This window comes from Blennius ocellaris (genome assembly GCF_963422515.1).
Source record: "Blennius ocellaris genome assembly, chromosome: 8".
Taxonomy (NCBI): Eukaryota; Metazoa; Chordata; class Actinopteri; order Blenniiformes; family Blenniidae; genus Blennius; species Blennius ocellaris.
The window spans coordinates 6,342,583-6,364,656 of NC_137657.1; the positions used below are offsets into that span (position 1 = coordinate 6,342,583).

Here is a 22,074-nt window from a genome sequence, read left to right on the forward strand (position 1 = left end):
TTAACCACCAACCTCAGGAAATTAAGACGATGGGTTCTAACACACTAATCCACAGCAACGATCCCTTAAGATGAGAGTGAAAACAGCCTAAACAGAAGCTGTCATGTGTTTGGAGGAGTCTAAGAATACCCTGGCGGTTAGCATCTTAACGTGGATGTTTTGTTTTCTCAATCGATTTTCGGTGGTAAACAAAACAAACCAGTGGGCGAGTATTGAGCTCATTGTGTGCAATCAGTCACTTCATCTCCCAGCCCACCGCTCCCTTCCTCCATCGCCTACGTCCTTTAATACCTCCGTCCTATTAATTCATCTGCCCATCCATCCGTCCGTCCTCCCACCCACAGCCTCTCCATCGATCAGCTTTCCTTGCGTTCACACAATTTCCTCCACACAGCCTCTCTTCTGTCTTCACCTACGAGGTAGTCCGGCTTTATTCAGAGCAACACACACACACACACACACACACACACACACACACACACACACACACACACACACACACACACACAAACACACACACACCACCCCGCTTGATTCCCAACAACTCCCGGAGCAGAGTGGAGGGTTTAAAGCTGTGCTCAAGGGCACCTTGAGTCCGGCAGTTCAGACACGGGGAAGCTTTGCTCTCTCACTTCCTCTGCCTGTGTTTTTCCTCTGCAGCTCTGGGATTTGAATGAGCAAACTGCCTATAATCATTTCAATGAGAACATATTCTACCCAGATTTTTCTTTAAAGGACATCCACTGCCCCCCCCCCCCCCCCCCCCCCCCCCCCTCCCTCCACCACCACCCACACCCCCACAAACTGTGTGTGTGTTTCCCCACATGGACTTGACTGGCACATGATGCACTTCTGCTTAGAATTCATTTATCTCGCGCCTCTTCGGGGGACGGCGAGGCAGATGTGATGCTTTTGGCGGCAGATGTGAAGCGGTGCATGTTTTTTTCCCCCCGCGTGGAATCACTGCAGCGTCTGCCTGGCTGTCAGCGCGGCTCTGCTTCAGCGGGCGTTGGGGGGGTGGGGGGGGGGGGGGGGGGGTTCCTGCATGTGCGGAGGCTCAATCTGTGGATCTACTCTGTGTGTGTGTGTGTGTATATACAGCCGTGTGTCACTGCCCGAGACATTCGTGACACTTCAACATTCACCCCGTCGTGATCAGATACCAGCGGATTCTCAAATGTCACAACAAGCGTTCCCCTCCTCCACCGTCGGCGGCACCATCGCAGGCGGCCGTGCCTTCGACAGGTCGGCGCGGTGCAGGAGGAAGCTCCTGTCCACGTGCGCCGGGATCGACCGCCGAACGATTCCCGGGGGTTTTACTGAGGGACGGCACCGTGTGTTCCGCAAGAGCTCATTTGTCGATGCTAATCGCAGCAATAAATGTGAAAACACTGCTGGTACATTGCAGAGAGAATAACAAAATCGCACCATTAAAAAAACTAATAAAAAAAAACCCTTAATTTGTTCTCGTTTCTATTTTGAGCATGGTGGTGTAGTGGTTATGAGTCTTATTTCCCCAGTTTGATTCCAGCTTGGGTGGAATCTGCATGCGCTTCCTGTGTGTGTGTGTGTGTGTGTGTGTGTGTGTGTGTGTGTGTGTGTGTGTGTGTGTGTGTGTGTGTGTGTGTGTGTGTGTGTGTGTGTGTGTGTGTGTGTGTGTGTGTGTGTGTGTGTGTGTGTGTGTGTGTGTGTGTGTGTGTGTGTGTGTGTGTGTGTGTGTGTGTGTGTGTGTGTGTGTGTGTGTGTGTGTGTGTGTGTGTGTGTGTGTGTGTGTGTGTGTGTGTGTGTGTGTGTGTGTGTGTGTGTGTGTGTGTGTGTGTGTGTGTGTGTGTGTGTGTGTGTGTGTGTGTGTGTGTGTGTGTGTGTGTGTGTTATATACATTGCTTTCGCCTATAGTCAGCAGGGATCAGCTCCAGTTGGCTGAAGCTTGATGGAAGTTGGATGAAACCAGTCAAGTGGTTGTCAGGGTGTTTTTTTTTTTATCCCCCTTTTAAATGTAAATCTGATGTTTCTATGTTTCTACTGTCAATGTTGTCTTCTATGGATCCCAGCAGCAGCTACATTTCTTTTTTAAAGAGAAAATACAGAAGGTCAGAGAACACTCAGCCCCCCTCATAAGAGGCTCATTGAAGTACTTTTTCAAGCTGAGTTTAATCTGTTCTCGCCTATAATCTGATTGGGTTGGCTTCAGCAAATCTAACATGGATAAAAAGGTATAGAAAATAGATGGACAGACATTTTCTTGTGCTATACCTGCACTTTGGCTTTAAATAGAACATCAATGTCAAACCTTTGATTTGATTCAGTAGAAAAGATCCATTCAGCCTTTTTAGTAAATGGTTCTACATGTATTATGTATGGATTATTGCTTTTATGATAAAATAATTTACTATATTACACTCTCAACATTTATAAAGCACCTTCGGTAACTTTAATTTACTTCCTGTAATCAATAAACCCTGAGACATTGTGGGGCAGATGGAATCACGACAAACAGCATAAAGTGCCTTTAAACGGTTTTATATGATCAGAAAAAAATTAATAAACACCAAAATAAATAAGCAATGTTATATCTAAAAATCGTCCATTTCCCACATTTTGGATGCTGGTGCTCTGCAGCTTCATGTCACACAAACACTAAAGGCAGCGACCCCACAGATGATGATGATAATAATAATAATGATGTTATATAATGTTCAGCAGAAGCCTGTGAGGCTGTTTCAAAGGGTAAAAGATATACTGTTCAGTCCTAAATAAACAAAAACAAAATATCTTACTGCTTGAATAAAGTCTGAATCCAAGCAATGATTTTAATTTGTGGGTTTAAAGTTTATGCTACGCTAAACAATAGATTTATATTTAATTCATAATCAATTTTAGGGAGTTTTTCCCGCTGTAATCTGAAGTTCTGATAGTAAATTCATCATTTGTTTGACAAGTTAGTGCAGGGTGCTCTAATTTGGTCAAAGCACAAAAAGAAAAACATTAAAGTTTAAGTTTGAATATTATCGTGGCACGATTTGACCAGTCCGCCCCACTCAGGATGAAACTGAGCCGTGTGTGGCCCCACAAATCAAATTAATTTGACCCCCTGATCCCAAGTCACTGATGAATTAAAGAAGCATCCTCTGTTTATTTTTGGATTGTAGAATACATTTTGAGGAATTAAAAAAACAAAACAAAAAAACAACCCAAAGCAGGCAAAAGAAGCACAAACACTTTGTTCACTTGGAGCCAATTTGTTAAAAAAAAAAAAAGAAAAAGAAATCGGTGCCGAAGGCCAAAAACTCAACAACATATTCAATTTCAGCGATCTGGAGGCGACGACAGCTTCACTCCCAAACACAAAGACTCAATTTACAGTGAAGGGAACGAGAAAAAAAAAAAAGCTGCTTGATGTACTGTTTAAATGCTAATTGATTCTCAAAATAGTCCTTTAACGTTGAGCTGATTGTTTCACAGCCTGTTTGGACACGTTTGTGAGGCAGTTTATATGAAGGAGCGTCACACTGGGATCAGGAGAGGTTCTCCCTCTGGGAGCAGGAAGTTCAACCAATGAATTCTGGGAATCAGTGAGCAGTTTGCATGTTCTACCTGTGATTTCTACAACATTTCCCTCCCACAGGCCAAAGACATACACAGATGTTGACTTGAGCCTTCATATTCAATAAGTTCTAATTAATAATGATTGTAGATGCTTGACAACCGTAAAAAAACAAAACATAACTTTTGTGAAACACTCCGCACGACGGCCATAATAAGTATTTGTTCTGCACATGCTCAGTAGACGAACAATAAGAACAATGCTTTCCTCCAGAGTGTCCCGACTCCCAGTCCATGGTCACCTGCGACTTCGTACTTTTATTTTGACAGTCACCATAATAACAATCCAACTTGGTCGCGACTTTTACACTATTTAAAACTCGTGAGGCTGTTTTCATACATCAGTAGTTGATGAAATCCTGATGAGCTATTTTGTAGGAGCTTTGGATTGTAGAGCGGATTCAGAGTATGAGCACTGAATGACGCTACTGAAATGTCGACCTGCAGAGTGTTGCCTCCCTGATTTGATTCAAGACTGCGAGCTGCAACGCCACGCCGCACAAAGCCAGATCCATGTTTCAGCAGCTATAAAAAACAAAACAAAAAAAAAGCGTGTCTACCTGCTGGTGGTGCGGGTGAAGTACGGCCGGTCGTTCACCGAGGGGACCGACTCGTCCATGAGCGGGTACGACTTGATGAACGTCAGCGTCTCGTCGGGGAAGGTGGTGGACGACTTGTAGGCGGCGGCCGAGCCCTCGCCGGCGCAGCAGCCGGGCCTGCACAGTCAACACACACACACCGGGAATCAATCCGCCTCCACGGGCGGCGCAGATGTAAAAACACCGGCAGCTGTTTGTTTCCGCGGGGGGGGGGACAGGTGTTTTAACGTTCAGAGATGTCGGTGAAGAACAATTATGGCGGCAGCTGCAGCGACTCCACAGTCGGGGGAGGGGGAGGGGGGGGGGTGACGGTTTGCGTCTCTCACCTCGGCTTTGGGACTTGCTCCTCCGGAACCGGCGTCCACGCCGACTCGCTGTTCCTCTGCTCTTTGAATTTCCCGCTGAAGGCCTTCTCGATGTCGTCCATGTAGAAGGCGCAGACGGCCGAGCCGGTGATGCTGCGCACGAGAGGAAGCGCTCGTTACAAAGAGCGAGACAAAGGCCGGGGATTTACCGCCTCGCTTGAGCCCGGCTCAACCTCCACACTTTTATTAAAGGCAATTCAGCATCCTGACAGCTGCACAAAATATGACTTTAATCCATTTTTTATTGTTGTTTAGCCTGCCATTATTTTCCGTGTTCACTTGGAATGCTCTCAACACTTTGCAACCTTGTTTAAAGGGTTGTTGTCTGGATTATTGCGGTGGGTCTGCTGCCGCCTCCTCGGGGGGGCCGCGGGTTATTACTGCGCCGCTCTAAATGCTTAACACTTCCTCCATCTCATTGTAATTTAGGGAAACTGACGCTGCTTGTAGAGCCAAGCATATTAGAGCCTGATGATCCAGCCTTCCACGCAGGGGATAATTTATATAGCAAGTAATTAATGACTTACAGTTCTGCATAATTGCTTAAAGGGCTCAAACTATATGTATTGTATGAAGCTGCGGGAGTCTAACCAGCTCCAATAAACTACTGCTCAGCTTCTCTTATGCCAGAACGTAGATGACAGGTATTATTAGTAAAGTTATAGACAATTACAATCTTTATATATTGTTCTGTTAAACATACTTTGGAACATTCGTGCAGTACTATTTTACCACAAAGGCTTGAAGAATACTTCATGTTATATATTGTACATTTTAAACATATATTTGATAGTGCCGTGATAGTAATGACGACACTCTGACAGATTAAATTTGTCCAAGGAGTACCACAGGGTTCTGTGTTAGAACCCATACTTTTTCGGTTGTACAGAGCTGTATGTCCTATTTAGAGATAGATTATACATTTGACTGTATCTCTATTTTAGAGAGAACCATGGTACTGTTTTTGACATCATTGTCTATTTATATCTATAAATAACGTATAATAAGGTACAGCTGACAGTATCGGAATCGAAACTACTTTATTAATCCCGGGGGGAAATTTTTTAAATATTATCGTACATACTGTGTACTGTTGTATAAGTGACAGTATCTTTAATGTGATATAGCTTCATGTGGTATGTAAAGGTATTTGTAACAGTATTTTGTGATTGTACACCAGGGGAGTCAAACATAAGGCCAGTTGGGCAAAACTGGCCCACAAGAGGCTCCGATCCAGTAAAACCACCAACCAAAGGGTAAAAATATCAAAGAAAACATGGATTTTCTTCCCCCCCAAACCATAAATGTCTTAAGAGTAGCAAACACAACACAACACAGGCTGGAGCGCCAACACAAGTGGATCAAAACCTTTTATGTTGCCACCTTTGCTTTGAGAGACTTAAGCAGACGAAGCACGAGCGCCGGAGATCGAGGACGTCAATGAGCGACAGGGGAGGACTACTAATTAACGCTGTAAACAAGGTCTTACCAGTGATATCAGTGCTTCAACTACTTCTGCTCAGAAGTACGAATTGATTTTATCTGAAACAGGCACATTATCCTGCTGCAGACTGGAACAAGCATCGACTCATGGTTTAACAATCATACATCACATTTACCGAACCAAAGCTGCACTTAATGTGACATTGGAAAAGTTTTCATTTACTTATTTATTTAAAAAAAAAGTTATTCTACTCCAAATCTGGACAGGGATCAACTTGTCATCCGTCAGTAGCTTATATATTAACTTGGGGAAAAATGTAAGTTGGATGATGAAACATCAAATTAAGCTCTGGTTTACCGTCTGATCTGCATGACGTTTATGTCCCAGTTTTATTGGTTATATACGGAAAAGGCACATCAGACTGGGAAATTAATGCACTCAATATGTAATGATTGTAGATCTACTTCATCAATCAGATAAAAAGGTTACATTGAAGATGCAGATGAAGATGAGAATGGACAAATGTGATTATTCATGTAAATAGTTAAACTGATATACGTAACAGACTGTATTATATAAGCCACGTTTTACTTATATATAATCCTTTCTATTTAATGACGTTAGTCTTTGTATGTATTAGATCCCAAAAGCTTCAAGGATTATTTTTTTTCATTTATAATATACGAGTGTATTGTGACCGTCAAGATCAACACATTTGTAACGATTTTACAGCAGTTTTTCTCGACATCTCAATGACTCATTCATACAAACATTACAACGCTGCGTTGCCTGTGAGGCGTTTTTAAACTCAGAATTCACAGACAAAGGAACATCTTTACTGGAAACATTCATAACGTTGTGATCAACTGTGAAGCGAAAGCTTAGTTTTCAGACTTTTTGAAAAGGCTCAGAAAATGTTTGGGTATTACTCAAAGTTGCCATAAACGTTATAAAACTAGCATTAGCCTCAAAGCCATGCTGTTGGGGTGAGTTTGTAAAAACACCCATAATGCAACAGAAGGGTTCATTAAAAGATTTTTTTTGTGGAAATATAGACATTTTCATCATATATACTCCATGTCACAACAAAGAAAAATGGATAACTTTGAATTTAAAGGTTATCATGGCACTATATTACCGGTCCGGCCCCTTCAAGATGAACTTAAGCTGTATGTGGCCCCTGAACTGAAATGTGTGAATGTCCACCTGTTGGCCTGCGTGGTGAAGACTCCCAGCACGGCCGGCCGGTGGTTGATCTGCAGCACGTTGGTGAGCGACTGCAGGACGTCGAAGTAGAAGAAGGAATCGCCCGGCACCGAGCAGTTGAGCCGCGCCTTCAGGAAGGACGTCCAGTAACGCTCCAGCACCCTCGGAGAGCCGCCGTTGTCGTTCTTACAAACGCGCGCCACTCTGGAGAAAACGACCTGCGGGGAGCGGGAAAAACAACACACAGGTAGGAAGGTGCTTTGAATGGCAAGAGACGTCGTTCAAGCGTCTCGGAAAACGTGTTCCCGCCGCAGAAGCGCGAGCCTGGAGGCCCTCACCTTGCCGAGAGTGGTGTACTCCACCGCAATCTCGCTGAAGAAAAAGTACACGTAGTTCCCGTACTCGATAGCGTGGAGGAAATGGGGCTCTGCGAGAGCGAGAGGGAAGAAAGAAATGTGACAGTCAGTCTGGAAATGATGCCTCGATTTTAACATGACAGCGGCTCGTGAAGCCGGCTGGAGGCTGAGCTGGTAAACAGACGCACACACTTTGGAAAGAAGGTCCAGGAAAAATGCTGAATGTCGAATGAGTCAGTTCGCAAGTTGGCGAGTAAGAAAAACATCCTTTCAAATTTACTGTATTGTACTGAGAAAATGGAGCTGTTGGTGGATTAGCGCAGGGTGGACAAATGAGGCCAGGAAGGAAAATCGTTGCATAGAACAGGGAAATGACAGTTTTTGTCTCGGTAATAGCAAAAATTTTAAGAATAAAATAACGTTGAGAATGCATTGCGTGACGGAGATGGTCAAAGAAATGTGCAAAAACAAAGGTGACGTTTCTTCCCCTTAAATACTCGGAACACGGAAACAAGACGTTGAACCGAGTCTCAAACTGAATTAGAGTTAATCAATTACAGCTGATCTAATCTCCAACAGCGAGCGCCGACTCGAAATGTCAAGCCCCGTACCTCAATGTTTAGTATGAGATGTGATAAGAGATCCGCTGCTCTCAAGAATCGGTGAAAAAAATGGAATTTCAAAGGCCTGGAGTGAAATGGAAAATGGAAGCAGCTCCCACAGTGGTGTGAAGAAGAATATGAAACATTACAATTTCTACAATTTTCTACATTAACTGGTGATAACATAAAATAAAATCTGATTTACATCAGAGTCACAAATATACAAAAAAAAAAAAAAAGAAGAAAAATCTCTACCCCAAATCACATAAATATGTACAATATACAACACTTTAGTTAAATATAAACATTGAAACATGCACATTGCAGGTGGGAAGGCTCTCATTAATAAAGCTAATTGGAATCAGGAGTTCATGAAGTTTAATCTATAGAAAGAAGTAAAAAAAAAAAAAACCCTCAACCTCTGAAGACCTCAGGTCAACAATTGTGGTGGTTTTGTAACCTGTTCCACTTTCATACAACTCAGCAAGGACTTCTGATATTCATCAGTCCACAGTTTGTTGACAAATGGAAACCATCTAGTGCCGCGGCCAGTCTCCCGGCGAAGCTGAGGCCAAAGACACGATACAGGACGCTCAGTGTGGGGAGAGAAAAAGGGAAAGCAACACTAGTAAGAGTAAACGCTGAAAACTTGATCAAGCCACTGGAACTGGCTTTAAGTCTTAGTCAGGATTTAAGTAAATGGCATTTAAGAGAAATTCTACACTATAACAGATGGAATTTAATTGTTGGTGAAGTATGGTGGAGGGAGCATCATGGTTTGATGCTGCTGTGCCTCTGGGTTAATAAAGTCAAAGGTTTCTTCTTAACCCTTTTTAAACATGATAAACTCGATATACGTTTTATATGTATATTTCTGTGTCAAAATAGGTGTGTGTACATTTTATATATACTTATTTAGTCTATGTATACCCACAAAAAAATTGAGATTTATTTATATAGATGCACTTACAAGGGGTCTATATATACATATATACAAGGTAGAAACACTGATAATGTCAATTTTTGTGTAGCGCCACTCGTCGGCTAAAACTAACAAATCTGGAAGAAATTAATAATAATAATTAAAAAAAGAAACGTCAAAGATGCATTAAAACTGTGTGTGGTATTTTGTGTGATATTATCTGACCAGTTTTTAAAGCCTACTCTCTGAACGTGTGACTTAGATTTGACCATATTTGTATTTTGTCAATGTGCCACAGTTTTAACGTTAATTTACTAAAAGTGAGACCTCGACGTGCTGGACACTCACCTCGCAGCCATTTGGAGTCGTACTTGACGGTCCTGAGGACGGGGCTACTTTCTCCCAGACTCCGGTAAATGACGGCGTCGCTTGCCAGGAAGTCCGTCATGGTGGCCGAGTAGAAATCACCACCTGAGCACGAGGGGAGGAGAGAAAAGGAGTAATTGAGACACATTGCCACTTCTCCATGATAACCCACTCCTCTTAAGCCATCTATTTTGCTCACAGGTGACTTTTATTGCACTTTAAAAAGAGGCTTTGGAGAACAGATGTCGGAAAATGTGCCAGCCTTAATAACAGCCCGCGTGAACTTTGCATAAATGTCAGTGGGAACCTGGCAGGATTGACGCTTGGCTCTCCCTCCGCTCTTCCCTGAACTTGACCTGGACGGGTTTGGCAGCGTGTCGGCTGCTCTCGCGCCGTGATGAGCAAGAAAGGTGCAACTCTAACTGCAAACCAGAGAGCATCAAGGGGGGAGTCCAGATCTGTGAGATTTTCCGATGATTGGATAAAAATTACATTCTGAATTTCTTTTTTTGGGGGGGTGGATTTCGTTTAGACACTCGAAAGAGTCTTCAAACTGAATTTCATGCAGGATGTAAAGGTAAGATATTCGATTTTCTACAGGGTTGTCAACACGTTTCTCATCCGAGAGTGTGGCTGGAAAAGATCCAGAACTACTAACATGCAACATAAGAACCAGTGACAGATCACCGTGTCCCAACTGAACCCACTGTAATACACTAAATACAGTACAAACACCGCTCTCCTTCCACCACATGCACACACTTATGCGTTGTTCCAGTCAAATGATGGACCGAATTTCTAGTGCTGCACTCACTAAAGAGGAATAAAGTTGATCCGTCGTAACGTGAAGTGACAATCGGCGAGCGGCAGTTTGGGCTCATGCCAGGAAATATTAAAGTCTGCCGTGACTGAGAAGTGTGTTGGCGTGGTGCTGGGCATGTGTGACAGCAGGAGGGTGTCTCAGCCTGCTGATGGACGCTTTCAAAGTGGAGGTTAATGGATTAAATCAGGAATCTCCATGATGGTGTTTTATGATGACTCGGCAATCTATAGGGAGACCAGGAAGTAGGGTTAGTGAGGAAATAGTAAAAAAAAAAAAAGAAGAGTTAATTGGTGAGGATTTAGGAAGGTTACAAAAAGATATAACAAATGTTCCAAGACTATTTGTTTCTGTAGAAAAAAAACACCTGATATTGAGTGAGAAAAATACTGAAATACCCGTCATGTCTTCGACGAAAAAAAAATCTGTTTTTATGTGAAATAAACAGAAATCACGTGTGTATTACATAAACACTATTTTACAAAATGTGCTTGTGTTCTTTGTTGAAATAAAGGTGATTCTTTTCTCTGGGGGTCCAATCTTCCCTTGTGCTGCATGGAAATGAGCAACAGTGACATTTAAATTACGACTGAATTAACACCGCATGTGCCTCAACTTTCTGGGAAAAAAACCCAAAACTCTTCTCAATTTTAAAATCAGCCGGTATTCATACTCTCTTCACGGAACAATCGCAGAAAATTAACAAAAAGATGATAAAAAGCTGGCGTGATGAATTATACAACTCAGGACGGCTTCAGAAAGAGTTTCATCTGACGTGATTCGAGTCTAAAGTGGCAGAAAACACTTCAAAGACCCTTCTTAGAGGATTTCAAAAGATCTTTTACTTCCGCACCTTATAGTCACACTTTTGATTCTCAAATTAAATGTGAATTTTTTTTCTTTTCTTACCCAACTATTAAAATCGATCTAATCACGCACGACTGCCGCCTTTGATGCCATGAAACATGACCTCAAGTAGGTCATATTTTTCTCATTTAAATACGAACAGTCAGTGGAGTGTGGAGATCATTTCACAAGTTAGTTTGGATTCACTCACTTGAAACCAGCTGGATTTAAAATGTGGCATTAGGAGCTCGACGACGGAGGAACCTGTGAGGGTTTTTCTTGGGAGGACGGCCTTCATTCACTGCATGCTTGATTTGCGCACCATCGTTTGATAAGTGAAGATGTGTAAATCATATATAATCTCATGGTTTGGTGTAGCGTTGGGATAATTATTCTTACATAGGAACAACTAACATGGAGGCTCAATATGAACAAACCTGATTAAAACGTTTTTCGTTACACAGATTAATCGGCTCAGTTTACGTGACAATATTTTCAAGTGAAAATTCTAAACTTTCACAGCGTTTTGGGGATCCGTTTACAAGACAACATCCTTTTTGTCTTATTGTTTCATAAAAGTTCTGTGTTTACATGGCAACGTTTTGAAAACGATGTGGATTTACACAGAAATGGCAGAAACACTGAAAATGATATAGTTAGCATGTGGGGCCACAAGTAGGTGCTGTTGGTTGTTTTTTGGAAATAAACCACACACGCACACGCACGCACACACACACACAGTCAATACATAAATATTGTTGCTATTGGCTATCTACTGAGCATGTGCAGAACAAACATTGACCATGCTCCAGGTGCACACGTGCAGTGGTGTTTCAGAAAAGTTACGTTTCTCCCTTTTCCATGGAGCCAGAAAGTTCCACGTTGGGAACAGTTTTCACAGAGTTTCCTTTTCAGAGGCCCTGAGCACCGTTGTGTTAATGGACACCCAAAAGACGAGGGCAGTTTTCCGTTTTCACGTGAAAACGAGGCATAAACAAGGCCTGCAAAGACACTGGTGCTCTATAGGAAATGTGTTGAATCTAATGGTGTGAACGGCGTCTTCAACTCACCCGCAAACAGGCCGACGTTCGACTGCCGCGACTCGAAGGGGCACCGGGCCTGTCCCACCACCTCCTCCCCTTCCTGCTCCAGCGTCGCCATCTAGGTCAGGGAGGAGACAAAGAAAGAGGCTTTACAGAGCCGTGTGTGGAGGCGTCAATGATGGAGGGGTAAAAAAAACACCTAACAATCCAAAAAGCCTGAACAGCATCATTGTTTTACACTTGTAAACCAGCAAAGCAGCTTCCTAACGGCAGAATAAATCCACCAGCAGTGACACTCCCGGCAACACGTGCATTGTAAAGATTCCTTTAATGTGTTGTGTGTGTGCGCGTGGGTCATTTCCATAAAACTAACGTGTGAAGTTTTGAGTTCCCGCTGTCAAGAGCGGAGGAGACGGTTTATCTTTCAGCCGCAGATATTAAAGCTGCTATTTTCCAACCCGCTGTTAACAAGGTTGTAAACCTCCGACACAACAATGAGCGAGGCCCACAGATGTGTGTGTGTGTGTGTGTGTGTGAGAGCTGCGACGGCGCCCTCTGTGGCAGTAAAGGTGAGTTAACAGTTCATTAGCGCAGAGGATCGACTCCTGTCAAACTCATCTCACGCACATGTTTCTGTAATTGTCAATCTGCTAACGTGCAGCTCCGCTCTCCACGGTGGAGATCATGAAATTCAAATGACAAATAACACAATAAAAATCAGTTAACCGACTTAGATCCAAGGATGTGTGGCAACCTCTGGTCCAACATTGTGTGTTTTTTCCATTGCCGAGACGTAAACAAATAGCATAATGGACGCTCTCGGGTTGTAAATTAGACAGCAGCACGTTCATAAAGCCCATGAGAACACAGGACACGGGGATGAATACACTTAAGGTGGTGTGTTTACCAGCTGAGAGCTCACAGTCCATTATAAAACCAACGAAAACAGCAGGAACTCTTCAGTTTCCCACGGCAGCGGCTTATTATCATTGAAACACGGCGCATTTCTCTCATTCGACATATTTATACCGTCTTTTTTTTAATATACTTTTGTTCAGGAAAGTCGAAAAACGGGATCATTTCCACTAATACTACTGCTGTGACTGCTACGACTGATGATGCAACTAGTACCACTGCTACTAATACTACTAGTGCTGCTGCTGCCACAGGTACGGCTCCTCCTGGTGCGGCTACTGCTAGTGCTACTACTACATATGGTACAAGCACTAATACCATCACTGGTGAAACTATTTGGGCGACTACAGCTCCCGTTACTGGCAGAGACACTCGTACTTTGGGTATTACTGGTAATGGTGATCCTACAAGCGACACCAACTACCTTTATTGCTACTCCTACTAAGATACTACTAATACTACTGGTGTAGCTGCTACTCATGTAACTACTACTATCATGTTGTTATTACAATTGCTAACAATGCAACTACAACTAGTACTACTTGTGCGACTAATTCTACGTCTAATGGCGTTTCTACGACATGTGGTACAAGTATTACTACCTCTACTGGTGCAACTCCAGCTCCTATTAGTGGCAGAGACACGAGTGCTGCTCATGCTATAACTGCTACTACTATGGTATTACTGCTCATACTAATGATGCAGCTGACAATTGTACGAGTACTACTGGTGTGATTATTACTAATGCAACAAGTACTACGAGCATAATAACCTTGATGACCTTGATATAGCTTAATGATGATTAAAAACAAGGGGCAGACAAATTGTTGCAAGAAAGTAAATAGGAGTAGAATAAAATCATGATTAAAGAATAACTCAGAACAGACAATTATAATGTTTGATGCAACAGTGGGAGCAGAAAAATGGATATTTACCTAAAGAAGCAAAGCAAATCATCTAAAATATCACACACAAGCCATTAGTTGTTTAGTATTTTACACAGAGAGGTTCAGGGCCATCAAGTCCTAAAATAAACCACAACAACAAAGCAATTATATCACTTTAAACCTGACATGATTGTGACATTGATATCTGTATCAAAACAGGGAGTATCAGTAATGCTGATCATCACTTCGTCAAAGTCTCATTTATCATTGTGGCATTTATGCTTTGTTTACGTTCTGCTCGGAGAACAAACATTAAAGCAAAGAGTTTTTTTCCAGAGCGGTCCTTTGTTTTGTGTACCTGTTTTCCCGTGCAACACACACAGGACACGTGGGTGGCGGGTTAATGGCTGCTCTGTGTACATTTGACAAAAACCATCATCCAGTGGAGGAGAAAATAGGCAATCTGAAACGTTACAATACAATAGCAAAGCTTACAATAAAAAAAAAAAAAAGAAAAATTCCTGCCATCTAATCTGCGCATAAGCGCCTCGGGGGGATGTGCACAAAAACACATTTCAGACTCTTAAAAGGCACGCGTGTTTACTCTTCAGTACACCCCTGAACCCCTGATGCAATCCAACACAACAGCTCTGCCCCAAATATCACGTCTGTGCAGCTCCCAGTGTTCGCTCACAGCCTGCACTCTGTTCTTGCGATGGATCTGCTTTTTATTTTCCCCTTCATTCTACTTTGTGTATTTCACATCAAAAAAAAAAACAACCAAAACAAAACAAAAAAAGAGGACATAAATGCTGTTAATGGGTTTTACAGTCCGGCGTTCACCACAGACAGAAAACACAAGGGGGGAGGCCGGAAAGAGGAATGTGACTGGGAGCTAAGAATCTAACACGCAGGGTTTATAAATACGTGCTCAGTTTTAGACCAGTGGGACACAAAACATTAACACCAGATTGTACTTTTTCCCCCTCTCTTATAGCTGTATAGCATGTTATGCTATTCTCTGCACGCAATGAGGACTCTGGAGTGATCATTTCATTGGTGACACGAGTCAAATGAGAGGAACTGTGCTCTGCATTAATGCGTCTCAAATAGAATAACAAACGGGACAGTGATCAACTGAGGGCACGTTCACACTGCAGGGAAATTCAACCCAATTCTGATGTTCTGCTCACAATTGACTCCGACCTGTTTTGTGCTTGTATGGAAGCTTCAATTCCAACGTTTTCACACCAGAGCCAGGCCTCCATCATATGTGGTACTAATTTGGATATTTTTCTACATACTTCTTCATTGACGTGTAACGTCACGGATGAGCGCTGGGGGAATCGACTCCGTCAGAATAAAAGCTGCATTTTCTTTTTCCTCATTTTTTCGGCTTGTATTTTACTGCTTGAAAACCAATCAATGCTGACCAGTGTTGCCAGATATGGCGGTATCCCCCAATTGAAGAGCCAAATTCCCTCACCTTTTAACTTCATTTCATGCGTTTGTGTGTTTATGCTGTGTTCTTTATTATATATAAAATAGTTTTACATTCTTTTGGACATGATTCCTACACAGGCTGAGATTTGGGCTGGTTTTTATTGAGGAGTGTGGCTTCTACGTTGTTTGAGCTGAAAACAATGAGTCACATCTGGAAACCCTGATGCTGACTGGCGTGGCGTCCATATTGGCTTCTGTCAATAGCGTGTTTGGCGTGACTATACGCCATGACACTCTGGAGGAAAACGTTGTTCTAATGGAAAACATAGGACTTGCTTTTTTAGATGAAAACGTTAATCCGGGCTTAATAAGACAGACACTAGAACACATTGGAAACTGCTTTTGTTTGAAACAGTTCCCACTTTCCTTTGTGTGAATCTGCAAATTTTGGCTTCACAATGAAAACACGCAATATTGTGGTGAACCAGCTGATTTTTGGAGGTAAAAACGGTTGAAAACCAGCAATGCAAGTGATTAAAGCCGCCGCCAAAGAGAAAAGAGGTAAAACCTCACTGATGGTAGGATTTCTGATTGAAGTCTGATTTTCCGTCTGAGTGTTAAATCATCCTTTTCTCTCCTCATGTCTCTCGACACGTTAATCGTGTTAACTCAGCAGACGGCGGCGGCGGCGGCAGCGGCGGCGGCGGTGACGGCGGGGTCGTTACCCCGGCGGGCGGCTCTGACGCTCGCAGGCTTTGTTTCGTGGCGAACGCGTGTTGACGACAGCCGCTCTGCTGTCTCGCCAGCTGAAGATGTCTATTTGTGGACAGGCTTCCGTTCGCCGTCTACCGCCACGTCTCGCACGCCTCCGACTCAGTCCCCCACTGTCCTCCACAGACTCTCCGTCCCCGAGACAGATTCCTTGATATAATTTACATTTCCTCCCTCTTTCCCCAGCTGTCTGGATAGTCATCTCTTGTATTTCTTTCTTTTTTTTTTTTTTTTTCTTTATCTCCAGGCGACGGGTGCGGGGCAAACATGCAGGCGGGGTGGGATGCAGCGAGAAAGGAAGAATGTGTTTTTGTAAATCAGCCGCTCTCTCACTGAGGGGAGTCTGTGGCGGCTCGGTGATAAGGTTTGGATGTAGGACGGCGCACAGCTTCGCTCCTCGTCTCGGCAGGACCTTTAGGACATCGGAGATACGATTTAATCCTGGAAAGTATTCGGGGACGATCACAGCCTGTGGAGATGCTGTGTTTAGTTCATACGCCACCAGGCTGGGTATTAATGCAAGGCTTTCAAAATGTTTACTGTTGGCTCACAGAGAGTGAAGATAAACAGGTTTTTTTTTTTTATTAAAAGTGTAATAATGCTGGAACAGAGCTTCAGCGGGGTCGTGTTTTTCCTTCCCAGCATTTTACCTAAAAAGGTCTGCTGCTTGTTTCTCAAGACGTCACGTCGGGTCATGTGTTCCGATTGTTTCTTGATTTTAGCTTACTAAATACACTTCATTATAATCTGAGCCGGGGGTCTGCAACCTGCGGCTCTGGAGCCCCACGAGACTCCTCGGCCTACGTGAAACTTCCAGAAATTTATATGGAAATAAGCATTTTGCTTTCATTTCTACTCCACGTGCTCATGTGCGTACCGCACCGTTTCCAAGACAGTACGGAAGTTTTGTGTTTCCACTTTAAATCATAAACAGACTCTCCACTGAAGCACAGTTAAGACTCAAGCTGGGGCTCTGCTGCGAGTGTTAACCACAACACCTCATATCATCCAAAATAAAGCCTTCGATCTGCTACTACACTGTATATGTCACTGCTGTCTGGATTCATATTATGTGTTAAAACATTAATTCATCCTTAATGTCAAGAAAATAAACGTATCAAAGATTTATAGGTTATTCCTGCTGTTGCATATTGGCAGCACGTTGCATAACAGGCACAGTGTGGGACGGCGCTGCTGCATATATGCAGGTATAAAGACAACACCCACATCGCTGATCTGCAGGATTCGCTATATTCTCACCTAAAAATATCCACGGATGCGTCTTGTTACGTCACATTAGAGGCTTTTACACAATCTGTGGAGTGAACAGAGGTTGTTCCCAGAAGAGTCGTCTCACTCTGGGAATATCAGCAATGTGTGATTAATCAAATAGTTAGGAACTCCCAGCAACAGTCTGTGGATTATGTGACGCAAGAACGTGATGCCAGCAGAAACACATGAGGAAATGCTGAATAGGATGTTTTTTAATAACTGCTTCGATTACTTAGAACTATTATTAATAACTTATTTCAGCTAATGTCTGAGCCTCGAGGCAAAATTGTAAATTCAAGATATCTGGCAATGCATCATTCAACAGAAAGAAAAGTATTCTAGTGGATCACCATTAATTATTTTTGTAGGTATTAGAAAAATCTATTGGAAAACAAACAGTAGCCCCCCCCCCCCCCCCCCCCCCCCACCTCCGCCGACCCTTAAACGGGGAACACTCGGCCAGTTCACAGTGAAAAAATGTAAAGTCTGGAGTTGATCACCCCCCCCCAAACCCCCCCCCCCCCCTGCCTCCCCTGCAGGGGTGAGATTTACAGTCGGTGCTGTGGGACTCGCCCCCGCCCCTCTTCCCCCTGTAATGGCCTGCTGTGAATCACAGTCTGGGCTCGTGATGTCACCTCCGAGCATCCGCCGCCGGATCACGTCGGCTTTTTTTCCCTCCCGCAGACCTCAAACTGCGGGACCTTCGCATCGTCCTTAAACAAATGGTATCTGTGCCTCGGCTAAAGTGTGGTGTTTTCAGCAGGCAGCGCGGCCGTTATTTATCGCCGCGGCGGTGGAAATAAGCAGAGACGAGGTGCAGCTGGGAGCCTGAATTGGTCTCTTGACTCTCCCGCGCTCCCTCTCGCTCTTATTTCAGGGTTTCTGTTGTTTCACGGCTGTGAATGAAGCTTTTGTATCAACATATTACTCCACTAAAACACAAAAACGCCGTGTTCTCGAAGCAGATCTGCTCCCATGAGATTATCTTGACGTCTGTTTCATGTCCTCTCCAGGAGATAACATCTGAAACCACGATAAGGAGACGAACCGCCGACGTCCCATATAAGTCAACACGTATATGCTGGTTAATTTCATCCTGCGAGATCCGTCTCTCTCGGTGAGTGCGGGTTTATCTGCATTCTCCGTACGTGTCATGCCTGTTCAAAGTGCTCCGGTCTGATGTGTTGATTAATTTTTCCAGCTATTTTTGTATTTGCGCGCCTCCGGTCGGAGCTCACAGCTGTTTGTTGTACCATCAAGAGGAAATACAAAGTGAAGTGCTGACTGCCAGACTTCTCTTACAGCTGACAAAGGCAGTCTGCGCCCCGGTGCGACCTGTCTTTGTGCCGTTGTTTGTGGGTGTAATTTCACAGTGAATTGTCATTTCTCGTTATTTTTTTTTCTTTTCTGAAGTAGCTTTATCGCCCTTTTATCTACTCTTCTAATGGGAGACTTTCGCAGATGTACATCACGACCGGTGAGTCACAGTCCTCACTATGTTTCTTTCACCCTCATGTCTGTCAGTGACTTTAATGTTTTTGTTTTTCATGTGCTTTTAATGGTTCCGATGTGGTATTGGCAATTATATGATACGACAGCTGTTGCGCGTCTTCAATAAACGTCTTGTACATTATAGCATCAGCATTTTATTCAAGCGTATTCATGTATTAGTACACAAATATATAAGGCTCCATAAGATAAACAACATAGTGGAAGACGACTTCAATAATGTTGTATCCACAAATTGACATTAGTCTCCTATCTCACAAAAATCTTATCTTTAACCAATAAACTCTTTGATTGATTATTTTACAGCTGATGGGGAAAAAGCCCAATGAAACATGAACAAAACAAGAAAGTCAACAAACTACAAATGTAAAAAAAAAAAACCCTGGGGCCAGTAACAACTGGAATAAATCAGTGGTAAGAGAAACAGAGAGTAATATCTTAAGATGAACAAATCCAAACCTCAACCACATAATTTATCTGCCACTCAACAACAATAATCAACACCGATGACTCACGTGGTTTTAGGCAGAAATCATTGTTTTGGGTGTCCAAAATATGGGGGGGGGGGGGGTCAATACTTACCTTAAAATCTCCATTTTGACGGCGTCCAGCAGGAACAGCACATGCCCTCATAACCACTGTAATATGATCTCTCATCTGTAACTGAGGCTCATGGCGGCGGCGGGTTCTCACCTTGTAGTTACGGCAGGTGGGGTTGAAGGCGTTGGTGCCGCAGGCGAACAGCGTCTCGTCGTTCCGTGGCACCAGCACTTTGATGTAGTTGTAACATTCGTCCTGTTGACGGGGAAAAAGCAGCTGGACGTTACTGTGCACCGGGGAGCGGTTTCACCTTGGCTCCCTGCCGGACAACCACACAATCAAAGCCGGACACACGGCAGGCGGTCGTAACGTTTTAGTGGCACGAGATGTTCACTGTTTTACAGACGTTATACGTTGTTCTCCGCTTTGTTTTGTTGTTCTCTCTGCCGTTTCTCGCTTTATTTACTGTTACACTAAACCAGGCCAGTCGTAGCAGATGGTTTCCACCTCTGAGAGTCTGTTGGACGTTTCTTCCTCATAAAAAAGTTTTTTTTTTTTTCTTTCTTTCAAATGTTGCCCATATTTGCTCATGTTCGGTTGTGAAGATAGCCATTCCTCCCCTTTTACTTCATATAGTAGTAAAATCGCGCTGCTTGATGTGGAAAACTGAATTTCAGAGAATTCATTAATTAATTTAAAGAAAAAAGCTGCGTATATAACTCTTTCATTGCATTTTGAGTGTTTGTTTACACAACAACGCTGTTTGCAGCCACTGAAAACGGCTCCCAAGGTGGAAGTTTTGGGAAATACTCCGACTCAGACTCCATGGAAACGGCGGATAACATAACTTGTCTGAGACTGCACACAGTAATAACAATCCACCTTGGTCCTTTGTCCACTAGAATGTTTGTTTAATTGCCATTTTTACTGTTAATAACATGTTCTCTGCGTAGATGTGTGTGTGTGTGCTTTTACTACAGAAACAAACAGCGTCAACTAGTGGCCCAACATGTTAACTACATCGTATTTGGAAATTCTGCCATTTCCTTGTCAATAGAAATCGGTTTGAAAACATTGCGGTGTGAACGCAAAGACAATGCATTTCATTCATTTTATGTTTTTCACCAAAATTCCATCCGCTGGCAAATTTGCCTTTTTTGTGGAAATGGTTTGCTGAATTGTTAACAAAAGTCATAATGTGCTATTGTACAAGTCTTCATGTGGTTTGATGAGATTTTTTTTTGTACGTGCTGCCAATGGCGAGGGACTGGTTACGGCCCGAGAACCCATGAAGATAAAGACAAAAAAAAGGGTCCTACACTACTTATTTTTGCTTCTGAAAGAGGCAGGCACGATGGACGGATGGATAAATTAGAAACAAACAATATAAAGTAAAGATCCTGCAAGCATATGCACAAAATAAATACATCTATACTCAATGTAAACACGGGTATCACAACAGACATATATATTCACATATATCTACTTCAACATGTCTGAAAAGGAATTGTGGAAAAAGCCGAGGCTCTCTAATCAGCCTGTGTTTATTTACTAAACTTCACTGTGCAGGAAACAAAGGCATAAAAAAAAGTGCGTGTGTGTGTGTGTGCATACGTGCGTGTGTGTGTGTGTGTGTGTGGAGAGAATACTCACGCTGTTTTTCCCTCTCACAGTGCACTTCTCCACATCCTTCGTCTTCCAAGTCAGTTTCTGAAAAACGAACAGACAAGCCAACTGTCAGCTCAAAGACAAGCTGTTTCTCACCATCCCGGCTCTTGTTGCTCCCGATCGTTCAAGTGCTATTACCAGACAGCTGTGATGAAAATCTCATTAATTTCAATAAACTGTTGTGGAGGAAAAACAAACAAACAAACTGGGGGAATATCAGGGACGCTGGCGGCGGCGGCGGCCTGAGCAGCTCGTCAGCCGCCGGCCAGACAGCGATGAAAATCACTCTTCTAGATTAGAAAGTCTCCAGAACACACATGTATAGCCATAAATAAATGAATATATATATATTTATATATATATAGTGGGGAAACGAAGCAGCACAGAGTCTTGCATGACTTCCACTGTCTGAATGAAGAGGAGTTAATTAGCTGTAATTAACCCCCCCGGGTCAAACGGCCTGCCCTGTTCCCGCGGAGGCGACACTACACGCGCTCTGCGTTGCAGTTCGCCGTCCAGTCCGTTAGCTGTTGTAGAAAAAGATCCATCAACTTGTTAACAAGCTCTGCCAGCTGCAGGATTAATGTGCTGCCGTCCACTTTTTGTGATTTACGAGACCAAATTTTCCCGCAGCTCATCGATGGCGCCAAGAATACCTGCAGTTGTGAGAACGCGGCGCGGCCAACTTTGGAAACGCTAAGCGAGCTCGCCGGTCTCGGTCGCCGCCGCTACGTGGGGAGTTTCGCTAATCTCACTGAATCCAACATGAACGGGATCAATAGTCGATGCAGTGAACCGGCGCGGCTGGATAATGTAAGTAGAGGTGGGAAAGTGTATCGTCACAGTGGCAGCAGGCTCGTCCAACGCCCCGTTTATACGGCGACCATTTATTTGCGG

At 43.4% G+C, this 22,074-nt stretch overlaps 1 protein-coding gene across 2 annotated transcripts in view; it reads right to left on the reverse strand.

The window, feature by feature from the left end:
- The window catches only part of sema6cb (semaphorin 6Cb), a 201,060-nt gene that overhangs the window by 55,110 nt on the left and 123,876 nt on the right, over positions 1-22,074 (reverse strand). For both annotated transcript variants that reach the window (XM_080501600.1, XM_080501601.1), the window contains 8 exons: positions 21,163-21,219; positions 19,663-19,764; positions 12,200-12,290; positions 9,446-9,568; positions 7,556-7,644; positions 7,218-7,435; positions 4,529-4,660; positions 4,164-4,319 (listed from right to left, as the gene is read on the reverse strand). In XM_080501600.1, the coding sequence (XP_080357726.1) occupies positions 4,164-4,319; positions 4,529-4,660; positions 7,218-7,435; positions 7,556-7,644; positions 9,446-9,568; positions 12,200-12,290; positions 19,663-19,764; positions 21,163-21,219 (968 nt within the window). The remainder of the gene's footprint in view (positions 1-4,163; positions 4,320-4,528; positions 4,661-7,217; positions 7,436-7,555; positions 7,645-9,445; positions 9,569-12,199; positions 12,291-19,662; positions 19,765-21,162; positions 21,220-22,074) is intronic.